The sequence below is a fragment of the Phyllostomus discolor genome, chromosome 1 (genome assembly GCF_004126475.2).
Source record: "Phyllostomus discolor isolate MPI-MPIP mPhyDis1 chromosome 1, mPhyDis1.pri.v3, whole genome shotgun sequence".
In the NCBI taxonomy this organism is placed as follows: Eukaryota; Metazoa; Chordata; class Mammalia; order Chiroptera; family Phyllostomidae; genus Phyllostomus; species Phyllostomus discolor.
In genome coordinates, this window is record NC_040903.2 from 217,588,999 (window position 1) to 217,610,331 (window position 21,333).

General features: G+C 59.5%; 2 protein-coding genes across 2 annotated transcripts in view; one reads left to right on the forward strand and one right to left on the reverse strand.

Annotated features, from left to right (window-relative positions):
• Positions 1–1,318: 1,318 nt before the first annotated feature.
• Positions 1,319–6,902, reverse strand: ATP5MPL (ATP synthase membrane subunit 6.8PL). The gene is made up of 4 exons (XM_036014219.1): positions 6,823–6,902; positions 3,577–3,701; positions 2,830–2,853; positions 1,319–1,489 (listed from the first exon to the last, which is right to left on the reverse strand). Exons 2-4 carry the CDS (start codon positions 3,698–3,700, stop codon positions 1,455–1,457), a joined length of 183 nt encoding a protein of 60 aa, XP_035870112.1. The 5' UTR covers position 3,701; positions 6,823–6,902; the 3' UTR covers positions 1,319–1,454.
• Positions 6,903–11,857: 4,955 nt separating this feature from the next.
• TDRD9 (tudor domain containing 9) overlaps positions 11,858–21,333 on the forward strand; it is a 52,175-nt gene continuing 42,699 nt past the window's right edge. Inside the window, 1 exon segment of the mRNA XM_036014225.1 lies at positions 11,858–12,069. Coding sequence (XP_035870118.1) covers positions 11,858–12,069 — 212 coding nt within the window.

The window sequence follows — 21,333 nt, forward strand, 5'->3', positions numbered from 1 at the left end:
AACACCTCCTTAAAACTGACCTGATCCGCGACTTCACCTGTCTGCACTTCTTCCTGCCCAGAACTGACTAGGTGTCCCAGAGCCCAAGGCCCAGCCCCAGCCCTGGCTGGGTGACCTGCGGCATGTCACTGCCCCTCAGTTTCAGTTCCCCCCTCTGTACCTGGGCCTGTAGGTCCACCTTGTTCAGTTCTTAGAACTACCTTACCGGGACCCACAACTCCAGCCTCGGGGGCACCCAAGGAGCCGTGGGGTGCGCCCAAGGGCCCTGGCGGACGCTGCTCCCTGTACGGGTCAGTGGTTTCCCAGGTGGTGTCCCTGAGGAAGACAGTGTCCTGGCTCGCAGGGCCAGTCCGGCCAGCACGTCACTGGCCCCCAGGTGACGTTCGCACAAGCGCAGGTTTGAGACCCGACAGCCCAGTGAGTAATTCGAGACAGGGTCTTTCTGAACCCGCAGGCCCACTTACCCTGGAGGCCCCACAAACACCCCACCCCCCGCGGTGCCCCCCGAGGCCGCCCAGTGCCTTCCCACCAGGCCCCCCTCGAGCGGATCTGATCCCACCCCACGAACGAAACAGAGGCCCAGGCGCCCCCAGGAGGTGGTGGTCGTCGGGCAGACACCGGCCCCGGGCCAGCCCAACACAGCCCACTGGAGACACTGAGGGGCAGCAGGGCAGAGAGGCAGCCGGACCCCGGTGACCAGCGGAGAGCCAGGTCTCAGACTCATCTCACCTGCTGGCAGGCTTTCCTCTCGGAACCGTTTCCAACACACGTGTCCAGGAGTCTGTCTGGTCACTGCTGTGGCTGGAGATGGGCACCACGCAGCATCGTCTGGTATCAGCCAAACTGGAGGACTGGCAGTTGACTCTGGACTTCCGGAGGAAATCTCCCGGAGGTGCACCGCCCCTCCCCCGCCCCCCCCCCCCCCCCCCGCCGCGGGGTCTGAGTGGCCCACCTCGGAAGGCCGTCAGCTGAAACGCCATGCCTGACCACGCCCCCCAGCCCGTTTTCACAAGGACTCCAGTTAGAACGCACACGCCATTGTCTGCACTTTCCACGGAGAAAGCGGAGGCTTGGAGGTCACCAGGGCAAGTGGGAGGACCCCCGTGTAAAAATATTCGCTGACATTGAACATCCAACAGGTGAGCGCCTGGACCTGACCCCTTGCTGCTATGGTAACCGGAGGGTTGGGTCCCCAGCTCCTCCGGACGTCTGAGGACGGGGGACCAGCCGGCGAGAGCCCGACCCTGCCTGCCGCGCACAAGGGCGCCTCGGGGTCGACGGGCACACGGGAGCGGCGGAGGAACACGGAGCAGGCCGTGGTGTCTCACAGGGGCATTTATTCCGCCAGCAAGGAAGCGGGGCTTTTACAACAGAGCGTGCCGCCTCCCCGCCGGACAGAGCTCCGACGCACAGCCCGCCCACGCTCCACGCGCTGCGCACTCGGGTCCAGCTGCTTAGTGGTGGCCGTGAGCAGGTGCGGGGCTCGAACCTTTGGAAAAAGAAACACAGAGCCGACTTAGGGCGGAGCAGCAGAGCGGGTCGCCGTGAGCACCAGCAGGGCAGGGAGGGGACGCAGCGCTCACTGGTCTGAGGAAGTTCAGAGAGCTGCCTCCCCAGGTTCCAGGGAGCTGAGGGGTCTGTGGGGTTGGTGCACAGGTGTGCAGCTCCCCTGCAGGCGAGCACCTGGCAGGGGGTGGGGGGAAGTGGGTGGAGGGGTGGCGGCCGGGAAATGCCTCCCAAAGGCGAGGAGCAGCTCTGGGTGAGCAGGACGCAGACGGCCAGTCTCCCGGTCGCTTGGGAAACAAGGTGAAGGGCTGCCCAGCGCCGCCCCCGCACCGCTACCCGGGGCGCCCCACCCACGGCCTTCGGCACGCCTGCAAGCAGCGCTCCCCCTCGGCCCACAGTGGGGAGCAGTGGTTGCTACCACTCAGGCCACAAGAAGCAGAACCTCATGCTCAGGATATCCCATTGCGCCTTCTACTGGGTTGGCCAAAGGGCCTTTAGTTTCTTCCATCAAGTAAGAGACACACTTTTCATTTTCACCAGTAACTTTACTGATTTGGATGTTTTGAGTATGTTGGCCCTCCCCCGCTGTTGGCTTCTAGTGGGCAGAGGCCAGGGTGCTGCTAAACACCTTCCAATGCATAGACAGCCCCACGGCAAGGAATTACTTGGCCAAAATGTCAACAGTACCCAGAAACTCCGCAAACCGCTTTTGGCACGTTTGATCCGTCACAGTTTTCTCCCTACACTGAAAAAATTTTGTGTTTCAGTTGTTTTTGCCTTTCTTCAAATAATACAGCATAATGTGTTGAAATGTTTCATATCTTCATCATCTTTAATATTAAAATGGCTATACGGAAATTCACCAATTCTGGTAAGTTTTTGTTTTTTATCTTTTTTAGAGAGAAGGGAAGAGAAGGAGAAAGAGGGAGAGAAACATCAATCGATTGCCTCTTGCATGCCCCCCACTGGGGACCTGGCCCACAATCCAGGCCTGTGCCCTGACTGGGAACCGAACCGGCGACCCTTTGGTTTGCAGGCCAGCGCTCAGTCCACGGAGCCATACCAGCCAGAGTGAATTTTTAAAAAATGCACACTGATATGACAGCTGTCATAGTACAGTCCGACACAACTGTTTCGAATGAAGCTGGAGACAGCTGAGCGCCGCTAGAGCCACCATGTGGAAAGGACGTGGCAGACCTTCGGCCGGCCCGGTGCGCTGACTGAACCACGAGAGAGAGTCAGTTCAGGGCACTGAGACACCCAGGCGGGATCGGTGCCACGGTGTGTCCCTCCCCACCCCCCAGCTGAAAAGCAAAACCTTACCTTTCAAGGCTTTACTTCTTTTATCTGAAACACAAAGGAAGGAAAATGGTCACATTAGCGCCCCACGAAGGGCCCCTGGAACCCCGAGGTGCGTCCCACTGTGGAGGCTCGAGCCAGGCTGCTGCAGGAAGCTCCCAGGAGACAGACAGGGCCTCCCCATCTCCCGGCCCAGAAGTGTGGTTTCCACCACAGACGTTCCGGGAGCGGCTAGGCCGTCTGCCCATGCCTGCACGGCCCTCTGCTCCCCCACAGCCCGAGCTCCCGTGGTGCCATCCAAGTTTCCTCCTTTCTCCCCTCTCCGACCAATCGCTTATGCACACAGGACTGGGCCCCACCTCTGCTCCACTGAGAACCAAACGGCTGCCCTGCCGCAACTTTTACCATGACCACTTCCGACGTTCAGCACAGCTGAGGGGAACAGTTAAACAAACACTGGACACCGTGACTCCCCCCCCCCCCGAGGCTAGCCTGCATCCCTGCACACTCAGCACAGCTGCTCTGCAGTGGAAACCACTGCTGTCGCACCTGAGAAAAGTCACACTTCCCTGATACCCCGTCTTCCTCAAGCTTCCCCAGCGGCCCCCTAATGTCTCAGGGCTGGCGCGTGCCCCGCCATCTTAGCGAGGCCCACCGGCCCGCCTACAGCCACGCCCAGCTACGAACCGCCGTCCTCCACGGGGCGCACCGCGACCCCTTCCGAGAGGCGCTCTCTTCCTGACCTCCCCCGGGTCAGGCACGGACACTCACCAGCGCTCCGGATTTTGTAAATGATGAAGCTCATCAGCCCCATTCCCACCCAGATCTCCTGGTAAACCTGGGTGTAGTAGGGCTTCATGGGGACCCAGACGTTCTTCATGAGGCTCTGAAACATCTGCAAGGGAACACAGTGACACGCATTAACACGGCCGTGGCTCCGCACCGAACCGGCCGGGACGTCCCTCTGCTCACTAGGTTCACCTGATCTCCCCCAGCAGCACAGCAGGGACCCACTGACACCAGACGTGCCCCCGACACCTGCACCCACTCGGGACCCCTGCTCGTGGCTCTGCGAGGGCCACCCCCCTCGACACCCCGACCTCGGCCACCGCAGCACTCAGTCACCGCTCGCTTCTCAAGCCTGCACCACCGTGCAGTGCCATCGAATGTCCCCCCAGGGCTCCCCCCCACTGACGGTGTGCCCCAGATCGCTTTTACAGCTTTTAGGCTGAGACCTCATGTGTCCGCACCACCCTGCTAAGGACCACTGGCATGGCATTTACCGCTGGAAAGGAGCATGGCCAGGGTGTGGGGGACCAGGGCATGGGGGTTCCCTGAGGGCCGGACGCACAGGCTCGATGCAGTGGTTGACTGCACCTCGGTGCGGCTTTGAACTTCGGCCCTGCTGAGGTGTAACTGCGTGTAAAAGGGTGGGGTACTGAAAGTGTGCATCACGGTGGGGGCTTCGTACAGGTGCACCCTGGAAAGGACCTCCCCCATGTGGCCCATCAACACGCCCACTGCCCCACGGCCGCCTCTCGGCGACACAGCACAGCACAGGTTGTTGACCACAGCCACCACGTTCCACGTGCACCTCAGTCTGCAGGTCTGCGGCCAGATGCGCCGCAGCTTCGGACGACGAGGCCACGCCCCAAGAGCTGCAATTACCACACAACTTATTTCATGAATAGGAATGTTCACCAGTCACTGAATGTGACCAGTGGAAGCCGTCCGTCTCTGCCCTGACGGTTCACCTTTACGTGCGGGTCTCTGAGCAATGCTTTCCTCACGCTCCAAGTGGCACCTGCCCCCCGTCACCTCGGGGAACGTCACAGCACCCCGTCTCCCGCCTGCACCCATTCCACCGCTGTCAGGAACCCCCGGCACGCAGCCCTCCCGCGTTGCATGAACCCACCCCTGTGTGTCCCGGTGACGCAGCCTCACCCCCTACGGGGGCTCAGGCCCTGCCCTCACCGCTCGTTCCTTCAGCAGCAGGGACCCGAGCCTGCGCTGGGCGGCTGCCCGCACACGGGGACCCCCAGGTCAGAGTGCGAGTGGAGGGTGGGGGCGTTGGAAAGAGGGCCCGGGGGCCACCCAGACCCCAGCTCCGCCCTGCCACTCCCCAGCTGAGCTAAGCTGCCTCAGGTTCCGCACCTGTAAACGGGGCCCCAAACGGTGCCCACCCCAGAGGGCTGTCAGAAGATGGGTTCCTCCGAGCCAGGTGTTCAGTGTCTGGCGTCCTCTGCCGTGCACTTGTTACGTAAAATGCCACGGCTGCCCTGGGGAAGGGGAGGCGGGCCAGGACCCTGAGGGCCTTGGAGGCCGGAGACCAGACCCCAGCTCTCACTCTGAGAACCCACGCAGATGTGCAGCATTCACAAAGCGCTTCCTGCCCTCTGCCTCCTGTACCGCTCCCCACCCTCCAAGGGAGAACTTGGAGCAGGCCGTCGGCCACCACCCGCCCTGCTCCTCGAGAGCCAGCCCCCCGGGGCCTGGCTCCCAGCTCTTCCCGGGGGAGCCTGGAGCTTGGCCCTGGCAGGAGGCGACCCTGTCCTCCTCTGGGAAGCCCTTGCGGTCCCCAACCTCAGATGGAGCCCAGATGCTCGGCCGGCACGAGGCTCCCAGAGACCAACGACCTGCTGGAGAAGGAGCCTGAGGGGACCCTAGTGGGACGGAGGCCGCCCCTGGAAGCCTGGGAGGGGCGGGGCTCGGAGGCTCAGAGTGTGGGCCTCTCCCGCAGCATCCAGCAGTGCACGGGGCGGGAGGTGCTCCAGGGGACTGAGGGGCCAGGAGCCTGCAACCCTGGGCTGGGTTGGAACCAGGTCTGCCTGCTCTGCTCTCGACCTTGGGCAAGCTCCTGAAGCTGTCCTTCCAGAAGTTTCCCTTTGTGGGAAACAGGGCTGCCTCCTCCTGGACCCCCGCACCTGGTGGAACTTGGGGAGGTACCAAACCCAGCCTAGCGCCTGGTGTGGAGCAAGAACTCAGTAAATGACTGGAGCAGTCCCTCACGGAGCTGACGGCAACACATCCGGTTACAGCAGGAGGGCGAACAGGAGGAGCGGCTCTCAGACAGGAGTGGGTGGAGGGGGCCCTCTGGGCGAGGCCGGGTGCTGATCCGGAGGGTGCAGAGGAGGTGGGTACGAAGGGACCAAAGACACAAGTGCTGTCCTGGCGTTCTGCTCGGGGCCAGGGGCCCGGGCATCGCCCACAGCTATCCTGACCGCTATCCCTACCCTGCAAACACTCACCTTCCCCCAGGACTTTCCTCTGAACCACAGTTCCCACACTGGGCCGGGCAAGTGCCGTGTTCTCAACGTCCAACAAAGCGAGACCCCTACTTTTCCCGCCCGGGGCCCCTCCGGCCATCCACATCTCCCGGCTCTGCGAGCGGGATGCACAGCACCACGGGCCCATGCTACTCAAAGGCCAATCCGGTGTCCATCGCGTCTGTTTCAGTCTGCAAAGGCCTTGACACCTTCACAGTAAAACCGCTCCGCGACCTCACTGGAAGGGACGTCTGAGCCCTTGCGCCCCAGGCCGGGGCTCACCGGCCGAGTTCGGCCCCGTTTTGGTCCCGTTCCCCCTCCCCCACGGCATACACGCAGTCCCACTTGGAGACAAGCGTGTTGCGGGAACTTGAGAGCCTCGTGGGGAAGGTGCTAGGCGCGGGCACGGGTTCTTGCTTGGACTCTGGCTCGTCGCTGGCCGCGGCGTGACCTCGGCGCGGCGGCTCCCCACCAAAGGGGGACGGGGGCGGCCGCCGCCCACTCACCCTGACCCCTGGACCGGCTTCTCCAGTTTCGGGGCCGGAGCGGGAAAACTTGCGCAGGCAGGGGCGCCCCTGGGCCCCAAGGTCAGCGGGGGTTGAGGTGGGGCTGCCGTAGGGCTGGGGAGGGTCCGGTCGCCGCCGGCTCTCTCCGCGGGCACACTCAGGCCCGGGCCTCCGCCGGCCACCGTCCCGTCCCCCACCGTCCCGGCTGCCCCCGCCGAGCGCCGGGCCCGACTCCCTCACTCACTTCGTCGCAGGACCAATGGCTCAGGTCGCTCCAACCAGCACAGCCAACGATTCGGAAAGGTCACCGAATGCGCAGGCGCCGCGCTAGGGCCTGCCGGGAAGGCGGAAGGAGCGGCGGCTGCCCAAAGCCGGAACACGTCCCAGGCCGCGGCGGCGCACCACAGCGCCCCCAGCGGCCGCTCCGATGCTGCAGGCTTGGAGGCGGAGCGCCGAGGGAGGGGCTTGGGTGGAAAAATAGTGACAAACCCTCGGGATTTGTGCCGGACGCGGGACTTCCAGTGCCGACACCGGGAAGGGCTTGGACAAAGTGGACGAGTTTGTCAACCAGAAAAAGGGGCCGTCCTTACTTACTCAGCTACAGCTTGAGAAACTGAGTCCTCCGTCGCTGAGGTTTTCTTGCCATTTCTCTTTGCACTATTAACATCTTTGCTCTGATATTTTCATGCATTTATTCCGTGCCTAGTAATTCTACTCAATAACCAATATCAAACTTTCCACAGGGGCTCCAGACACTGGACCCAACACACACAGACTTTAAAAACAACTGTGCCCTGGCTGCTGTGACTCAGTGGATTGAGCGCGGGCCTGTGAACCCAAGGGTTTCTGGTTCGATTCCCAGTCAGGGCACGAGCTTGCGTTGTGGGCCAGGTCCCCAGCAGGGGGCGCATGAGAGGCAACCACTCATTGATGTTTCTCTCCCTCTCTCCCTCCCTTCCCTTCTCTATAAAAATAAATAAATAAAATCTTTAAAAAAAGAAAGAAATCTTAAAATAATTGCCAATCTAGGATTCAGTGTGTATGGAAATTGACATTCAGTGAAGAAGGTGAAATGACATTTCAGACAAACTGGGGCTGAGGGAATACTCACCTCTGCATCTGCAAGGAGAAAAAAAGAGAAAGAAAGAAGAGCATTCATTACTCAGGCAGGAGGAAAGGAGCTGAGATGGAAGGGTGGGATGGGGGGGGAGATCAACAGACACGGTCCTGCTCCTGAGAGAAAAGTTCATAGTCAATTGAAGCTGTATGTGAAACTTGGAAGGCTTGCTTGCCACTGTAGGACGGTGGTTCTCAAAGCGTGGTTTCGGGGTTTCCAAGGCCCCAAGGGGGTCAAAATTATTTTCCTATTAATGGTAAAATATTAATTGACTTTTCCACTAAAATTTTCCATGAGTGTATGGTGGACTTTTCCAGAGGCTATGCGACTTGTGATGTCACAAGAGAATGAATACAGAAGCAGGTATGGGAATCCAGCTGTCTTCCAGGAAGGCAGACATTAAGAGATCTTTGACAATTTATTATTATTTTTTTAGATTTTATATATTTTTAGAGAGGGAAAGGGGTGGAGAAAGAGAAGGAAAGAAACGTTGATGTGCAAGAAACAACCATAGGTTGCCCCCATAGGTTTGGGGTTGCATGTCCCCAACCAGGGACCTGTCCCTTAATCCAGGAATGTTCCTGACTGGGAATCAAACTGGTGACCTTTAGGTTCATAGGCTGGTGCTCAATCCACTGAGCTACAACAGCCAGGGCAAAAAAAAATGTTATTTTAATTTTAAAAATTATTTTTGAAAGATTTAATTCATTCGTTTATTCCACCTATTTTTAAAAAGATTTTATTTATTTACTTTCAGAGAGAGGGGAAGGGAGGGAGAAAGAGAGGGAGAGAAACATCAGTGTGTGGTTGCCTCTCAAACATACCCCCACTGGGGACCCCACCAGCAACCCAGGCACGTGCCTGCACTGGGAATTGAACCAGCAACCCTTTGGTTCGCAGGTCGGTGCTCAATCCGCTGAGCCACACTAGCCAGGGCAAAATTTTTAAAAATATGGTTACTTTTCGCCATGGCTGGCGTGGCTCAGTGGATTGAGCGCGGGCTGTGAACCAAAGTGTCACAGGTTCGATTCCCAGTCAGGGCACATACCTGGGTTGCAGGCCATGACCCCCAGCAACCGCACATTGATGTTTCTCTCTCTCTCTCTTTCTCCCTCCCTTTCCTCTCTAAAAATAAATAAATAAAAATAAAAAATAGTTACTTTTCATAAAAATATTCTCTTTAACATCATATAGTTTTATTATTTTAAAATGAATTAAAAAGTAAAAAGAAACCACCTGTAATCCCTAAAAAGGTAGATGTAATGCACATAAACAAAAATTCTCCAGGGTCTTCAATTATTTTAAAGAGTGCAAAGGGGTCCTGAGATGAGGACCAGGTCTGGGAACCACTGTCTCAGAATAAGGACGCTTTAGACTTAGAACGTTTTAGAAAACTGCTAAGGGCAGCAAACATTTAGGCAAAACTTGAAGACCATCATTGTCAAGCTATGTCAAGACAAAACTTTTGAACTTCAAACTTGACTTGAGATCAACAGACGTGTAATGTCTTTAGGTGAACACCCAACACAGCCCACAACCCGGAACCATGCAGCTTGGGCATCAATAGCGACTGAAATGGCTGTCAGTTGTTTTCCCTGTGGGTCTGCAGCTCACCTGCTCCGGGAGTGCAAACACGCAAACCTCCAAGGCTGCAGGTCTCCAGCAGCCTGCCCACCTGCTCCGGCCTAGCTGTCTGCAAGCCGATTGGGAGCCGTTGAGCTGTCTCTTTTTAACTGAGCTTTAGACGGTAATGCAAGATGAGCAGGGGTATGTGTGGAGCACTGAGACTTACCACACCACAGGAAGGGAGCTCAAGCCATTCCGTCTGGGAGACACAGAATGCTAACTGGTGTTTAGCCAGGAAAATGGCAACTAAATGAGAAAAAAAATCTCCAAACTGAAGAATCATCAACACACTGTCTTCAAACTGTAGTTAAAAACTACAAACTCAAGAGGATGGAAGGAGACAGTAACCCAAAAGCATTAAGGGCCATAGAAAAAGCCCTCAAGAAAATGTGTTAAATAAAACCTTTTCAGAAGAAGAGTAACTTCTACTGAAACTCATATTCACTGTGACATTAGCAAAGGACCACAGCCAGTGGGAACAGTGACATACCAGAAAACACAAGCACCAGCGAGGTCCGGAGTTGCTAGCGGTTACAACGTATTTTGTGAAATTTAGAACATGTGCTAGCTAGACTTCACATAAAGTATGAAGCTGAAGTATTTTCAAATCAGGGCTGCAGTATTTGGAATAGTCAGAATACATGGCCCAAAGCTCATCATATTGGGTTGGCCAAAAGTTCCTGTAGTTTTTTTCTCCTGTAAAATAAAAGACACACTTTTCATTTTCAGCAAGAACTCTATTGATTGGGATATTTTGAGTATGTCAGCTCTCTCCTGTGTGGTAGATTGTTGAGTGTTCTCAGTTAATATCTCCATTTTATCACTGTCACCTCCAACTGGTCTACCCAACCACAGAGCATCATCAACCAGCGAGACATCTCCAGCACAAAACTTCACAGACTGCTTTGGGCACATTTGATCAGTTGCAGCACCTTCCCCATACACAATACAATTTTTTTTTTTGCATTTCAGTTTTGTTTTTTACCCCTCTTGAAGTAATAAAACACAATATGCTGAAAATGTGTATTTTCTTTCATCTTCAATATTAAAATGGCTACACAAAAAAATCACCAATTTTGATAAATTCTTAAAGAACTCATGCTGCCATGACAGCTGTCACAATACAATCTGACAAAACTGTTTTGAATGACGTTAAAGACAACTAAGCGTTACTAGAGCCATCTTACAGGAAAAACCGAACAAACGTTTTGGCCAGCCCAATGTAAGTTAGTGGTGAGGCCAGGATTTGGACCTGAGACTCCCAGTTTGGTACCATGCTGGGCTCTTCTTCTTTCTCTTTTTTGGGTGAGACACCAGTAGGTCAAGCCTGCCTAGTCTGACTTACGCTGCAGTTTCTCGAGCGAATCTATTTGAGCATTTGGGGGCATATTCCAGCCTTAACTGATCGGGCGTCACACTGTTGGTCCTCCTACGGATTCTTTCATACAGCTCTTTCCTGAGAGCCCCCCACAGTATCAGATGCTGCACTGGGCACCGACAGTAGTCATTCTTCCAACTCTCCCCGTCCTATTCCTTCCTTTGTATACACCTTTGCCTGGATTTTCCCTCTGCCTCTCCCTTCAGGCTGTTTCCTAGGGTTCTGTCCTCCACCCCCCTTCGCTCATCTAGAGTTTGGTGTGGACTATTTCAGCTTTTCTGGGGTTTTAACCACCGTCTATTTGCTGACGACCTCCGAATCCGTGCCTCTCACCACCTGCCTAGCTGTGGGTAGGGCAGTGCACCTGTGGGTAGGGCAGTGCACGTTTAGGGAGAAGGAAGATGAATTCAGTTTATTTATGACATAAATTTTATGTTCTGGCCTCAGAGAACTTCTTCCAGATCCTCAACTCAGCCATGAAGGCGGCCAGCGGCCAGACCTCCGCCCACGTGCCCCTCTCCTATGCTGCCCTCTGAGTCCCTCCCTGTTCCGATTCTTCCTTGGGTGTCCCGCAGGCGTCTGCTTAGGTGTCATTGTCTCCAAGAGGCCTTCCCTGACCTCCTTGCTCTGCCCTCTCCCCCAAATTAGGTGCAAGGTGTTCCACTTTTGCAGCCACGACAACACAAGCACAAATCCCTTCCCGGGTTTGCTTTCCACCTCCGCACGCTGAGCTCCGTCACTGCGGTATCCTGCGGCCCTGCACAGGCCCAGGCGTACAGGCGGTGCTGCATAAACGCTGTGTAGCAGCCCCCAGAGGGAGAGGGCAGAAACCCGAGGCCACGTGTCACACCTCGCGTCTGCAGACACCTTGCCGACGCCCAGAGAGCGAAGGGACCTCCCACGCCGCCCCTGGGGACCACAGACCCTCGGCCCAGATCTCCTTGATGGGGCGGGGCGAGCCAAGCTCCCAGCAGGCCTAGCGCGCCGCACGAGGCCCGGGCCTCGGGCACTGGCGCGCTCTGATTGGAGGGCCTCTGGTGGGGCGGGGCTGCGAGCGCGCCGACGCAGCGTGGAGTGCCCGCCGACGCCCGGGCCCGCCGACGCCAGTTTCCACCGCTGGGCCCGGCGGTTGAGGCGGCGCCGGCTGCGGGCCGCGACCATGCTACGCAAGCTCACCGTGGACCAGATCAACGACTGGTTCACCATCGGCAAGACCGTGACCGACGTGGAGCTGCTGGGCTCGCCGCCCGTCTTCCCGGCGGAGGCGGCCCGGGACGAGGCCCGGCGCGGGGACGGGGGCCCGGGGGCCCACCCCGCCGCCTCGGCCCCCGCCCAGGCCCAGGGGCCAGCGCGCCAGGCCGAGTCCGGGAGGTAGGAGGCAGGCGAGGGTGGCTGAGGGTGGGTGCGGCGCCTGGACCCCCTGGACCGGGGCCCCGTGGCACTTCCCCGGCCCCCGACGCCCGGGCGCGCGAGCTGTCCCACGCATGAGTCCTATCCCGCCGCCTACACCGGCTCGCCCCTCCCGACCGGAAGCGGAGTTCGACCTTGGCTTTTATTAATAGACTGTAGCTTAGAGCCGCTTAGGGTTACCGGAGGAATTGAGCGGAGGGTCGCGAGTGCCGTGCCCCTGCCCCTGCCCCTGCCCCTGCCCCTGCCCCCTGCCCCTGCCCCTCCCCTGCCCCTGCCCCTCCCCTCCCCTGCCCCTTCCCCTCCCCTGCCCCTGCCCCTGCCCCTGCCCCTGCCCCTGCCCCTGCCCCTGCCCCTGCCCTGCCCTGCCCCTCCCCCTCCCCTCCCCCTCCCCTCCCTCCCCTCCCCTCCCTCCCCTCCCCTCCCCTCCCTCCCTCCCCCCCCTCCCTCCCCTCCCCTCCCCTCCCCTCCCCTCCCCTCCCCTCCCCTCCCTCCCCCCCTCCCCTCCCCTCCCTCCCCTCCCTCCCCTCCCCGCCCTCCCCTCCCGCCCCTGCCCCTCCCCCCCCCCCGCCCTGCCCCTCCCCCTGCCCCAGCACTTCCCCTTGCTGTGTTTGCTGTGGTTGGCTACAGCTGGCAAAGCCGGGGTCGGTGCGCTATCAGTAACTGCAGTCCGTAGTTCAGATGAGGGTTCACTGCTGGTGTCGGTACGACGACCTGTGCCCGCCCTTGCCCTAAAACTCCTTCTGCTCCGCCCAGGCACCCCCGGCCGCCCCCATCCATCCAAATAGCTCTGACCACAGGTATGCAGCCTTTTCACGCCTGGCGGCTTTCACTTGGCAACGCGCGTTGAAGGTTCCTCCGCGGCTGTTCGTGGCCCTGATAGCTGCTGTTGGGCTGGCCACAATTCCGTTACGTTTTTCCGTACAGTGGCTCTGGTAGCGCTCAGTTGTCTTTAGCTTCATTCGAAACAGTTTTGTTGGAGTGTATTGGGACAGCTGTCACAATCGGTGTGCCTTTAAAAAAGCATCAAAACTGGTGAATTTTTTGTGCAACTGTTTTAATATTGAAGATGGAAGAAGACACGCAATATTTTTGGTGTATTATGCTTTATTGTTCCAAGAAAGGTAAAAATGCAACAAATGCAAAAAAGATTTGCGCAAGTGTATGGAGAAGGTGCTGTGACTGAGCAGACGTTTCAGAAGTGGTTTGTGAATTTTCTTAGTACTGTTGACATTTTGGCCAAGTAATTCCTTGCTGTGGTGTCGGGGAGCTTTGTCCACAGAGCCCCCCATCTGCCACAGATGAGATAAGTCTACCAAGACATGACCTGCTTGGGGAGGAAAGGTGGCCGATCTCTCACAGGAGAAGGACCAAGAGCCTTTTCCTCAATGGCTTTTATTGGGGTCGTTTACCCAGGAATTCAGGTAAAGCTCATTACTCATTGCCCAGAAGTAAGGATCCAATAACAAAGGACTCTGAGGGCCTATTTTAAGTCAGGGTCAAAGAGCTGTAAGACTTTAAGGAACAAACTTACTTCCTCCTTGGGCCCTTATCATTTCATTGAGAGCATTCTAAACAAAGCAGGTTTCACAGGATTTTACATGTTCTTTCTTAGGCCTGATCCCCCGGGGAACCAACCCTTTCCAGCACAGGGCTGCACCACCCTCTGTCATTGTTTCAGGCTTAGGTGAAGCAAGGGAAGTAAGGCAGCCAAGGGATAAGGAGATTTTTCTCCCAGATGAAGAGGACTCAGGCTATGTCAAAGTTGATGGGTGAGGGCCATCACCCCCTTTTGCTGTAGCCCCCAAAGTCCTTCCTGGGGGCCTCCAATGTGATCGTGCCTGTCTTAGATCGTTCCCCCCTTGGGGAATCTTACCCGTCTTTGGCTAACCGACCAGGCACTGGGGGCTAGTTATGGATGAAGTAAAAGGAGCAGAAGTGGTGCTCCTGCCAGGGAGATAAGCTTTGTCTCCTTGCTGGCTTACGGTCCAAGGTTGTTCCCTCAGCCTTAGCCTTGGCGGGGGTTACAGCTTCTGCTACCAGGCGGGGCGGCTCCCAGCACTGTGGAGCTGTCTGTGCTCTGGGAGGTGCTTAGCAGCACCCTGGCTTCTCCCCTCTAGAAGCCGATGGTGGGAGATGCCTAACATACTCAAAACACCCAAATCGGTAGTTACTGGTGAAAAATGAGAAGTGTGTCTTTTATTCTATGGAAAAAACATAACGGACTTTTTGGGCAACCCAGCACTTTTTTTTTTAAGCGCCCGGTAATATTCCGTGTCTGGATCCCCCACAGCCTACTCACCCACCGCCTGCTGCGGAGGTGAACTGGGCGGCCCCCAGGCCCCGGCAGCCAGGGAGCGAGCCGCCGCGGGCGTCCGCGGGCAGGTGTGCTGTGGGGTCGGAAGTTCTCAGCGCAGCTGGGTCAGTGCCGAGGTGCAGCGGGCTGGGCTGTGGGTTTTGTTAACGCCCCGCCTCCCGCCGGCCTGCTGCCGCAGCACAGCAGCTGCTGCCGGTTAACCTGTTGGTGGGTTTGGGAGGAAATAACAACGCCAGAGGATGCCTTCTGCTTTTGGGAGACCCGGGTCCCGGGAGCAGAACCCCTGCTCCCTCGGTGGGGCGCCTGCGGCTGGGGCCCCGGTCGGCCCCTTTCCCCCAGGCCCAGCGCCTGGGCTGTGGAGAGAGTGCATTTGTCAGTCTTGTGAGTTGATCTTGTTGGTTGCTCTGGCTGACCTCTGGGCCAGGTTTGCACGGCTCCCGTTGAGCCTTTGCAGAGTCGGGCGCAACGTGGGGTCTTGGGTAAATTTGTTCCCTGGAGGCTGGGGAACAGAGAGACCCCTGTGGGCCCGCCCGCCCCCGAGAGTGGCTGTTGAGTCCGGGTTTTCGGACACTGTGTTTCCTTGGATTACTCTGCCGAAAGGTCTGAGGCTGCCCTGCTTCCTGCCCGGGACAGGCTGGCTCCCAGACTGGACAGTGCTGCCTTTGGGGAGCTGGTTGTGATGTTGGATGTGAATTTCATCAGCCTTGTCGGAGACAGGAAGAACAGGTATAAATGTCCTTTTACATTTTCTGTTCTTCATGGACTGAAACTTTTGTAAAATCAATGAAAATTATTTTTCAGAGTAATGAGAAGACAAAATACAAGCTCTGTTTAAAAAACCACTACAGTCAACATGGGCAAAGTTACTCTGTAACCTTGCTGTGAGAGTTCCGCCTCGCAGTTAACTAGGCTCTGAGTAGTTACTTCTCCTGGGGGTGCCGGCATGGACCCTTGATGCGAGGGTGGCCTGTGACCTGGGCGGCGACAGAATTCACAGGAGAGGGAAAGGCCGAGAGCAAAGTTTTATTTTTACTTCCTCAAGAGAGGGAAAGGGCAGGGTGCGGAGAAGTGCCCCAGCCCTGGGGTAGATCAGAGAAGGGGCGGGGTCGTAGCTGCGTAGCCCGGCCAGTGGTTGTAAGTCGGGGGTGGCAGGCCCGTGCTGCAGCTCCCGGTCGTTTGCTGTTGCCCGTGGGCCCAGGGTCTGCGAGCTCGGTCCTGGCCCGGCCGCGTACGTGCCCACACACCTGCGTGGGCGAGGCTTTCAGTGCCCTTCCCAGGCCTGAGGACCGGCTCCGGGAGACAGCGTCCACTGTGCCCCGCAGGCTCGAGGCGAGGGCCCGAGGGTGCTCTCCTTCCTTCCGCCTGTCGCGTGCCCCTGCGGCCCCGGGGCTCTGGTGCACGGCAGGCACGCGGCCCGCTGCTGTGGTGGCAGAGCGCCGTCCTCGAGACGGCCCCTTGGGTGGGCGACGTGTGTGCTGAGAGCTGAGAGGAAGGCCTGGGCGGCAGAGTGGCCCGCTCAGCCCCCTGTGGTACGTGGTCGTGCGAGGCAGGATGACCCCCTCAGTGGTCCCTGGAGCTTGTGGCCGTGAGACAGGGCGCGGGGACTTGGCAGATGTGACTGAGGCCACAGACCCTGCAGTGGGGAGCTCGTCCGACCGTCTGCCCGCGGGCGCCCCTCAGCACAGAGGCCGGCTCCCAGGACTTGGGTTTGGGGCTGCGGTGGGCCCTGACTGGCCGCTGGTAGAGGGGCGGTGGGGGCGCGTGGGGGGTGTGGGCGCCGCAGGCGGGGACTGGACCCGGCTGGTGGTGGCCGAGGGCTGCTGGGGAGCGAGGAAGCGGGGCCTCTGGCCCACGGCTTCACGACAGCGAGTCTGGCCGGCAGTGCGGATGGTCTTCAGCAGGGAAGGCGGCCCTGCCAGCTCCTGGGTTTTGGCCTTTGGGGCTCTAAGCAGGGGACTCAGTTGAGCTTACCTGGACTTCTGAGTTACAGAAACTGAGATAATAAACTTCTGTTTTTTAAAACGTGCTTATTGATTTTAGAGAGAGGAGAAGGGAGAGAGAAAGGGAGAGAAACATCAGTGTGTGGTTGCCTCTCATGGGCCCCCACTGGGAACCTGGCCCGCAACCTAGGCATCTGCCTTGACTGGGAATTGAACCAGTGACCCCTCTGGTTTGCAGGCTGGCACTCAGTCCACTGAGCCACACCAGCCAGGGCTGATTGATTGCCTCTTGCAAGTGCCCCAGCTGGGGATTGAACCTGTAACCCAGGCATGTGTCCTGACTGGGGGTGGAACCTGCAGCCTTTTTGGTTTATGGGATGACGTTCCAACCCACTGAGCCACACCAGCCCCTGTGAGCTTTTTGTTAGAAGTTACTTAAAAAAAAATGGCGGTGTCCCTGTGTGGCTGGGGAGGAGGATGGTGCGGTCACTTCTGCTGCTCCTGGCAGCGCCTCGGAAGGAGAGGGAGCGTGGGGGCTCCTCCTGGTGCCCACTCCCTGAGGGACATGGGTGGGGGGGGGGCGCCAGCTCCAGTGCTGGGCTTGCGGACAGCGTCCCGTGCTCTGACCAGACCGGTGCTGGCCTCACTGTGGGGGCGGCGCTGTCGAGACTTGTGTGTGCTGCGTCCCCTGTGTGCTGTGCCCCCTGTGTGCTGTGTCCCCTGTGTGCTGTGTCCCCTGTGTGCTGTGCCCCCTGTGTGCTGTGCCCCCTGTGTGCTGTGTCCCCTGTGTGCTGTGTGCTGTGTCCCCTGTGTGCTGCGTCCCCTGTGTGCTGTGTCCCCTGTGTGCTGTGTCCCCTGTGTGCTGTGTCCCCTGTGTGCTGTGTGCTGTGCCCCCTGTGTGCTGTGTGCCCTGTGTGCTGCGCCCCCTGTGTGCTGCGTCCCCTGTGTGCTGTGTCCCCTGTGTGCTGTGCCCCCTGTGTGCTGTGCCCCCTGTGTGCTGCGTCCCCCTGTGTGCTGTGCCCTGTGTGCTGTGTCCCCTGTGTGCTGTGTGCTGTGTCCCCTGTGTGCTGCGTCCCCTGTGTGCTGTGTCCCCTGTGTGCTGTGTCCCCTGTGTGCTGTGTCCCCTGTGTGCTGTGTCCCCTGTGTGCTGTGTGCTGTGCCCCCTGTGTGCTGTGCCCCCTGTGTGCTGCGTCCTGTGTGCTGCGTCCCCTGTGTGCTGTGTCCCCCTGTGTGCTGTGCCCTGTGTGCTGTGTCCCCTGTGTGCTGTGTCCCCTGTGTGCTGTGTGCCCCCTGTGTGCTGTGCCCCCTGTGTGCTGTGTCCCCTGTGTCCCCTGTGTGCTGTGCCCCCTGTGTGCTGTGCCCCCTGTGTGCTGTGCCCCCTGTGTGCTGTGTCCCCTGTGTGCTGTGTGCCCCCTGTGTGCTGTGCCCCCTGTGTGCTGTGTCCCCTGTGTGCTGTGTCCCCCTGTGTGCTGTGCCCTGTGTGCTGTGTCCCCTGTGTGCTGTGTGCCCTGTGTGCTGTGTCCCCTGTGTGCTGTGTGCCCTGTGTGCTGTGTGCCCTGTGTGCTGTGCCCCCTGTGTGCTGTGCCCCCTGTGTGCTGTGCCCCCTGTGTGCTGTGCCCCCTGTGTGCTGTGTCCCCTGTGTGCTGTGCCCCCTGTGCCCCCTGTGTGCTGTGTCCCCTGTGTGCTGTGTGCCCTGTGTGCTGTGCCCCCTGTGTGCTGTGTCCCCTGTGTGCTGTGCCCCCTGTGCCCCTGTGTGCTGTGCCCCCTGTGTGCTGTGTCCCCTGTGTGCTGTGCCCCCTGCGTCCCCTGTGTGCTGTGCCCCCTGTGTGCTGTGCCCCCTGTGTGCTGCGTCCCCTGTGTGCTGTGCCCTGTGTGCTGTGTCCCCTGTGTGCTGTGCCCCCTGTGTGCTGTGCCCCCTGTGTGCTGTGTCCCCTGTGTGCTGTGTGCCCCCTGTGTGCTGCGTCCCCTGTGTGCTGTGTCCCCTGTGTGCTGTGCCCCCTGTGTGCTGTGCCCCCTGTGTGCTGTGCCCCCTGTGTGCTGTGCCCTGTGTGCTGTGCCCTGTGTGCTGTGTCCCCTGTGTGCTGTGTCCCCTGTGTGCTGTGTGCCCCCTGTGTGCTGCGTCCCCTGTGTGCTGTGTCCCCTGTGTGCTGTGCCCCCTGTGTGCTGTGCCCCCTGTGTGCTGTGCCCCCTGTGTGCTGTGCCCTGTGTGCTGTGCCCTGTGTGCTGTGTCCCCTGTGTGCTGTGTCCCCTGTGTGCTGTGCGCCCTGTGTGCTGTGCCCCCTGTGTGCTGTGTCCCCTGTGTGCTGTGTGCCCCCTGTGTGCTGCGTCCCCTGTGTGCTGTGTCCCCTGTGTGCTGTGCCCCCTGTGTGCTGTGCCCCCTGTGTGCTGTGTCCCCCTGTGTGCTGTGCCCTGTGTGCTGTGTCCCCTGTGTGCTGTGTCCCCTGTGTGCTGTGTGCCCCCTGTGTGCTGTGTCCCCTGTGTGCTGTGTGCCCTGTGTGCTGTGCGCCCTGTGTGCTGTGCCCCCTGTGTGCTGTGCCCCCTGTGTGCTGTGCCCCCTGTGTGCTGTGTCCCCTGTGTGCTGTGCCCCCTGTGCCCCCTGTGTGCTGTGTCCCCTGTGTGCTGTGTGCCCTGTGTGCTGTGTCCCCTGTGTGCTGTGTCCCCTGTGTGCTGTGCCCCCTGTGTGCTGTGCCCCCTGTGTGCTGTGTCCCCTGTGTGCTGTGTCCCCTGTGTGCTGTGCCCCCTGTGTGCTGTGCCCCCTGTGTGCCCTGTGTGCTGTGTGCCCTGTGTGCTGTGTGCCCTGTGTGCTGTGCCCCCTGTGTGCTGTGTGCCCTGTGTGCTGTGCCCCCTGTGTGCTGTGCCCCCTGTGTGCTGTGTCCCCTGTGTGCTGTGTGCCCTGTGTGCTGTGTCCCCTGTGTGCTGTGTCCCCTGTGTGCTGTGCCCCCTGTGTGGTGTGCCCCCTGTGTGCTGTGCCCCCTGTGTGCTGTGTCCCCTGTGTGCTGTGTCCCCTGTGTGCTGTGCCCCCTGTGTGCTGTGCCCCCTGTGTGCCCTGTGTGCTGTGTGCCCTGTGTGCTGCGTCCCCTGTGTGCTGTGTGCCCCCTGTGTGCTGTGCCCCCTGTGTGCTGTGCCCCCTGTGTGCTGTGCCCCCTGTGTGCTGTGTGCCCTGTGTGCTGTGCCCCCTGTGTGCTGTGTGCCCTGTGTGCTGTGTCCCCTGTGTGCTGTGTGCCCCCTGTGTGCTGTGCCCCCTGTGTGCTGTGCCCCCTGTGTGCTGTGCCCCCTGTGTGCTGTGTGCCCTGTGTGCTGTGCCCCCTGTGTGCTGTGCCCCCTGTGTGCTGTGTGCCCTGTGTGCTGTGCCCCCTGTGTGCTGTGTGCCCTGTGTGCTGTGTCCCCTGTGTGCTGTGCCCCCTGTGTGCTGTGCCCCCTGTGTGCTGTGTGCCCTGTGTGCTGTGCCCCCTGTGTGCTGTGTGCCCTGTGTGCTGTGTGCCCTGTGTGCTGTGTCCCCTGTGTGCTGCGTCCCCTGTGTGCTGTGTGCCCCCTGTGTGCTGTGCCCCCTGTGTGCTGTGCCCCCTGTGTGCTGTGCCCCCTGTGTGCTGTGTGCCCTGTGTGCTGTGCCCCCTGTGTGCTGTGTGCCCTGTGTGCTGTGTGCCCTGTGTGCTGCGTCCCCTGTGTGCTGTGTGCCCTGTGTGCTGTGCCCCCTGTGTGCTGTGTGCCCTGTGTGCTGTGCGCCCTGTGTGCTGCGCCCCCTGTGTGCTGTGCCCCCTGTGTGCTGTGTCCCCTGTGTGCTGTGTCCCCTGTGTGCTGTGCCCCCTGTGTGCTGTGTGCCCTGTGTGCTGTGTCCCCTGTGTGCTGTGTGCCCTGTGTGCTGTGTGCCCTGTGTGCTGTGCCCCCTGTGTGCCCTGTGTGCTGTGTCCCCTGTGTGCTGTGTGCCCTGTGTGCTGTGTCCCCTGTGTGCTGTGCCCCCTGTGTGCTGTGCCCCCTGTGTGCTGTGTGCCCTGTGTGCTGTGCCCCCTGTGTGCCCTGTGTGCTGTGCCCCCTGTGTGCTGTGCCCCCTGTGTGCTGTGTGCCCTGTGTGCTGTGTGCCCTGTGTGCTGTGTGCCCTGTGTGCTGTGCCCCCTGTGTGCTGTGTCCCCTGTGTGCTGTGCCCCCTGTGTGCTGTGTGCCCTGTGTGCTGTGTGCCCTGTGTGCTGTGTCCCCCTGTGTCCCCTGTGTGCTGTGTCCCCTGTGTGCTGTGCCCCCTGTGTGCTGTGCCCCCTGTGTGCTGTGTGCCCTGTGTGCTGTGTCCCCCTGTGTCCCCTGTGTGCTGTGTCCCCTGTGTGCTGTGCCCCCTGTGTGCTGTGCCCCCTGTGTGCTGTGTGCCCTGTGTGCTGTGCCCCCTGTGTGCTGTGTGCCCTGTGTGCTGTGTGCCCTGTGTGCTGTGTGCCCTGTGTGCTGTGTCCCCCTGTGTGCCCTGTGTGCTGTGCCCCCTGTGTGCTGTGTCCCCCTGTGTTCCCTGTGTGCTGTGTGCCCTGTGTGCTGTGCCCCCTGTGTGCTGTGTGCCCTGTGTGCTGTGCCCCCTGTGTGCTGTGTCCCCTGTGTGCTGTGTGCCCTGTGCCCTGTGTGCTGTGTCCCCCTGTGTCCCCTGTGTGCTGTGTCCCCTGTGTGCTGCGTCCCCTGTGTGCTGTGTCCTCTGTGTGCTGTGTCCCCTGTGTGCTGTGTCCCCTGTGTGCTGTGTCCTCTGTGTGCTGTGTCCCCTGTGTGCTGTGTCCCCTGTGTGCTGTGTCCCCTGTGTGCTGTGTCCTCTGTGTGCTGTGCCCCCTGTGTGCTGTGTGCCCTGTGTGCTGTGCCCCCTGTGTGCTGTGTGCCCTGTGTGCTGTGTCCCCTGTGTGCTGTGCCCCCTGTGTGCTGTGCCCCCTGTGTGCTGTGCCCCCTGTGTGCCCTGTGTGCTGTGTCCCCTGTGTGCTGTGCCCCCTGTGTCCCCTGTGTGCTGTGTCCCCC